Source organism: Mustela nigripes, unplaced genomic scaffold (genome assembly GCF_022355385.1).
Source record: "Mustela nigripes isolate SB6536 unplaced genomic scaffold, MUSNIG.SB6536 HiC_scaffold_1497, whole genome shotgun sequence".
Taxonomy (NCBI): Eukaryota; Metazoa; Chordata; class Mammalia; order Carnivora; family Mustelidae; genus Mustela; species Mustela nigripes.
In genome coordinates, this window is record NW_026740904.1 from 1 (window position 1) to 6,004 (window position 6,004).

At 38.3% G+C, this 6,004-nt stretch overlaps 1 protein-coding gene across 1 annotated transcript; it reads right to left on the reverse strand.

The window, feature by feature from the left end:
- Nucleotides 1–354: 354 nt before the first annotated feature.
- On the reverse strand, nucleotides 355–4,880 carry LOC132008832 (cytochrome P450 3A12-like; the record flags this gene model as incomplete). The annotated part of the gene is made up of 3 exons (XM_059387357.1): nucleotides 355–515; nucleotides 3,643–3,709; nucleotides 4,753–4,880. Coding segments are annotated over 3 exons (356 nt in total), but the record flags the coding sequence as incomplete, so codon positions are not given.
- Nucleotides 4,881–6,004: the final 1,124 nt, after the last annotated feature.

The following is a 6,004-nucleotide window of genomic DNA, read 5'->3' on the forward strand; positions in this document are numbered from 1 at the left end:
TATGGTTCACCTCCCCTTCCAATTTCCCCCAACTCCCTTCTCCTCTCTAACTCCCCATGTCCTCCATGCTATTTGGTATGCTCCACAAATAAGTGAAACCATAATAATTGACTCTCTCTGCTTGACTGATTTCATTCAGCATAATCTCTTCGAGTCCCATCCATGTTGCTACAAAAGTTGGGTATTTGTCCTTTCTGATGGAGGCATAATACTCCATAGTGTATATGGGCCACATCTTCCTTATCCATTCGTCCGTTGAAGGGCATCTTGGTTCTTTCCACAGTTTGGCGACCGTGGCCATTGCTGCTATAACTGAGCCTATCTTGACTCCATCTTATAGCAGGACCCCCTTACCTTATTGGGGAAAGTAGCATCAATCTCCTTCTGCAGTTTCTGTTGAACATCAGGATGAGTGGCCAATTCATAGATAAGGAGGGAAAGAGAAGTACTAGTGGTCTCGTAGCCAGCAAAAATAAAGATAATAGACTGGGCCACAAGCTCCAGATCAGAAAGAGCTAAAAGGAGGGGAAAGATATTTTAGCTAAAACAGGTGAATATGAAACATCACAGATTGGATGATGACAAATGCATTTGAAACCCCCAAATCCCTGGTGGAATATGTAAAAGCAATTCAGAATCAAATTGGGAGTGGTTTCACTCTAATATCTATCTTGTAGAGCCAGAAAGAGGCAAAGGTTGTCTTGATCTGGTTATTCCAAAGGTTTGTAATATTCTTAGACATCTGTTACTGGTTATGCCACCCTCCCTACAAACAATTGTGAGTAAATTTCAGGAGATGGTATTTCTGTCTAACATACACAGAGTTATCAGTGTTGTCTTTTAGAGAATTGTAAAAGTACTTCTGCCCTAAGTAACATGGGCTAACATCCTCCCCCAGGAAAAATATAATTTCTTCCAGCTAAAATACAGCTTAATTCTTTTGAGAGTATGCAATGCTAAGGCTAATTATCAGGAAAAATGAATGATCTTTCATCTAAACATTATTTGCAGGAATTTAAGTGGACAATATTGGGTTATAGATAAACTCTTGTTATCCAAGTGTGGTCCATGACTAGCAGCATCTGCAGCACCTGAGATCTTATTAGAAATGCAGAATCTCAAACCTTACCCTAGAACTATGGAATAAAAATCTGAGCTTCCTGAGATGTGATTTGTGTGTCCAACCTAGCTTGAGAAGCATGGATTATACCTTTGAGAGGTTTCAGGTAAGAGAAGCCCTGGGGCACATTCTTCACATGGATGATCTCAAATATGTATAGAAACTATGACACAGACAAAACGCTAGAAGACTGGTGAATGATGTTAGTCTAATCAACTGCATAAGATAGCAAAAAACCAATGATAAATAGGAGGACATGGGCAGGCATGAATTATAGACAAACAGAATCTAGTGAGTGGAATTAACCATGCCTATTCAATCATGGCCTGAAGGTCACCTTCCTTAGTAAATGGCCCCACCTTGAGTACAAGTTGGCCTCCCCTTTGACTTTCTTGTGGTAGAAACTAAGCATGGTCATGCTCTAATATATTTGATCAGAACAGGATTAGATAATATGTAAGGCACTGAAATTAACATGGTACTTGTCACAGATATGAAATTCTCAACTAAAAATAATAAAAATGAGTGTAAGAAAAGTCTACAGAATTCTGATTCCCCAGTCATACTTTCTGTGATGCTGCTGTGGATAAATTCATCTATCAAAGTCTTTCCCCCAACTGCCATGAACCTCATGATAATCACATTTTGTAGCTCCTTCTGTCTGATATGGTAGCTACTTACAAGATGTATCTATTTATATTTAAATATTAATTAATTACTTTAAAAACAATATACGATTTAGTTATCCAGTGACACTAGCCACATGTCAAGTGTTCAATTAACCACATGTGTGTAATGGTTCTGTATTGAACTGGGCATATATAGAATAGTTTCTGTATCACAGAAAATCTATCTATAGATAGATAGATGATGATGATAGATAGATAATAGATAAAAGTAGATGTATACATATGTATGTATATATTTTACTGGTGTGATAGAGTAAACCCATCCTTATTCTCTAGAATCAATTGTTAAATATTCAAGAATTTTGGGAGATGGTTGTCAAATCATATTTAGCCTGAAATTAACCATGATGGGAATATTTCTGCCATAGAAGAAAACTATAAATCAAGGCTCTTTTTTTCTTTCAGACTCAGAGGCCATAATCACATCACTGGTGATGGATAGATATAGAAACGTTTACGTTTATCAGTGCTGTGTAAATATATTTGATATTCTTAATTTGGCCCACTGGGAGGAAATAGAAGCAAAAAAACTTTACAGCAGTGAGCACTCCTAGATCCCAGATTTTGGTTCCTAAATACCATTTCTCACTGAAAGGAAACAAAGCTTCTGGAGAAGGGGCTGATTCCAGGACTCATCAAGGGAAAGAGAAGAGAAGCCAGGAATGTCTTACCCTAGAATGAAAGCAAATGTTTGGGAAATAATATGGGAAAATAAATAGAATACTCTGTCCTATAATGGTGGATAGACCATTATACCTTTGGCAAAACTCACAGAATGTATAACACCAAGGGTGAACTGTAATGTAAACTATGGATTTTGAGTGGTAATAATGTGTCATTGTAGGGACATTGATTGTAATAAATGTATGACATGGTGAAGATTTTAACAGTGGGGGGATGCTGTGTGTAGGTAGGGCAGGGGGAATATGAGATGTCTCTGTGTCTTTCACTAACTTTTGCAGTGAACCTAAAATGGCTATAAAAAATAAAGTCTAAAAAAAAGGTCTATTGAAAATATTTTTAAAAAGGAAGAAAAAAATAACAGGAAGCCCACTTGAAAGGGCTTCTAAAAGACAAATCTGAGACAATTGAGGATCTAAAAAAGGAATGATGTAAGAGACTAAGCTAGTAATATATGAAATCATATTGACATTAATTAATTAATTACAGAGAGTGAATGAAAAGCTCCCTCACAATGGACAATCACTTATCAAAGTGGGATCAAAGTGGGAGAATTGATGGGATTAGAAAGTCACCATTTTGGAGCCATCATAGTAATAACTGTTTCAAATTCCATCCGTGAACAGTAAAAGCAGTAGGTGAAAGCTTGAAGAGAAACAGCATTTACACAGTTGAAAAGGCATCTTGCACCAGTTCTTAATTACAAAATGGCACCAGTTCTTAATTACAAAATGGAAAGTAAAACTTTACAATACATTAAGCCAGTGAATACAATTTTAACCAAATGTTCCAGGTCACCACCAACACTGGGGTCATGTGTCTTCTGAGATGATGAAGCCTTGATGTGAATTTCCAGTTTCAAATTCACTGGTCTGATTTAAGCCAGATGATTGACATGGAAAATAAGCTCCCCAGAGGTTCTGATGCAGGTGATCCATGAACCACTGACTTCCTTGTCTATGGTTGCCCTTAAGGTTTTGAACAAACTTATTGCTGGGTGCTTCTGGAAGGTGCTTCTACTACCATTTGTACCTGAACTTGTGTCTTTCTTCAATTTGCAGAAATTCCATCTGCTAAAAATCTTCCTCCACATCTCAGAACCCTGCATCAGAAACTCTCCATCACTGGCTATCTGAAGCTCTCATTACTTACCTTTGTGGTTATTCACTTCTTTAGAATTCTGGGAGTTAATCATCAGTTGGAGTAAATCCACTCGGTGCTGCAAGCAGAAAGAATAGTTTCAACAACAAAACATCACTCATGGAAGTCAGAAATAAATTAGGGATGCAGGACTTAGCTTTTTTCCTGAGAATATGGTTCCTTTAAATCCAGAAGACTGACTTGCCGGTGGCAAAAACATCCAGCTACAAATCTTGCAGCAGGATGTTTTCCCGACAGGAATCCAGCTATTGTGTCCCACTGCTTTTTGGTTCTTTCTCCCTTGATCCTGAGTTTCTCTGGATTTTGAACACAACTTTCTGACCAAAGTGTTGCATACTCCCTCTCCTGTCATGCTTGCTAACTCAGGGGAAAATCCCTGATTTGGGTCCTTTTTTCCCCTCCAGCCATAATTCTTAATGAATGGCTACATAGACAAATTTCCTGATCTCTGTAGAATCCATGGGCAGCTTCTGTGTCAACATCTTCCAATGCCCCACCCTCCCAGAGTTCTGCACAATTTTCAGTGACATTCTGGGGGTACCCCAGCCCTGTCTTGCTGGGAGACACACATCTTTGTGCTGGCTGCCAGGCCTCAGGAAGGTGAAGCTGGCTCAACTTGCAGCTTCAGTGCCCAGAGAAGACTCCTGCCCACTCCAGACTATGACAGTCTCAAATTTAACACAGACTATCTTCCAGCAGATGCCTCATAGGACATTCCCTTGGGGAACGTGTAAAATAAGAGGCTTTGAATTAAAGGGATTCTTTGCCAATATAACATCTGGAGATGTTATACTATCATAAAAATGATTTTTACACAGTAATTTTTACCTTTTGATAATTTATTGAAGAGAAATCTCATGCAGGGACACACTATGTTCCACCTTTATTATTAAATCTTAAACATTGAATCTTAGACTCATTTTCTTATCTCCTTACCTGAATTCCACCTTCTTCATTCTCTCTAAAATGTTAGAAGTCTCCTGCTCTAAACCCTACAGTTCTCTACAGTAAAAAAAATACATAGAAGAGTACACATGATATGTATACAACTAAATAAGAGATCGAAAGTAAACACATACATGTAATCACCACCATAGTTACCTCTTGCTTATCTTTTAGGCGACTTTCCTTCATTCTTTTTATAGATTTTGTGAAAAAATCAGTAACTTTTTTGGGAAATAGCCAGATATTTAATATTTCATAAACTGGGGTCAGGAATGGAAAGAGTACTGTAAGGAAAAAAGAACATTGGAAATCACAGTGAAAATGCAAAATTTACCCAGAGCAATTATAATTTGGACTATAACAGAAAAGTAAAAGACACCAGGAGTCATTAAAGCTGGGAGTCATTCCCTCTATCAACTTTACTTGAAATTTCAAGCCAATGGCTGAGCCAGGGAAAGTCACAAGTAGGTGCCACCACTAGAGCAGTGAGATCAGTGTCTCCAACCACATCTTTGGGTAACCAAAGAAGCAGGATTACATTCCCAGATCTCTTAGCCTTTTAATTTTGGACTAGAGTCTCTTTGGATATACCAGACCATAAGATGTTACTTTAATTATCATGCTACTTAAGAAGGTGTTGTCAGGGGCGCCTGGGTGGCTCAGTGGGTTAAGCCGCTGCCTTCGGCTCAGGTCATGATCTCAGGGTCCTGGGATCGAGTCCCGCATCGGGCTCTCTGCTCAGCAGGGAGCCTGCTTCCGTGTCTCTCTCTCTCTGCCTGCCTCTCCGACTACTTGTGATTTCTCTCTGTCAAATAAATAAATAAAATCTTTAAAAAAAAAAAAAGAAGGTGTTGTCAGAATGCAAATAATACATAGCATGCCCTTCAACCACAATGGAATAAAATTAGAAATTGAGAATACAAACAACATTGGATTTTGTAAATATGTGGAAATTAAACATTACAGTCCCGTATAGACCGTGGCCAAAGAAGAAATCAAAAGGGCACTTAGGAATTACTTAGAGATTACAAAAATGAAGAAACTATATACAAAACTCATGGGATGAGAAAAAGCAGTGACTAGGAAGAAATTTCTCATTATATATGTCTACATTTTAAAAATTATTTATTTAGTTCATTAGTCACCATACAGTACTTCATCAGTTTTTCATGTAGTGTTCCACAGTTCACTGTTTGCATATAACACCCAGTGTTCCATGCAATACCTGCCCTCCTTAATACCCATCACCAGGCTAACCCATCCTTCAACCCCCACCCCAACCTCAGATTGTTTCCCAGTCTTTCACAGTTCATCTCCCCATCTGATTTCCCACCTGCTTCATTTTTCCCTTCCTTCTCCTAATGTCCTCCATGTTATTCCTTATGTTCCACAAGTAAGTGAAACCACA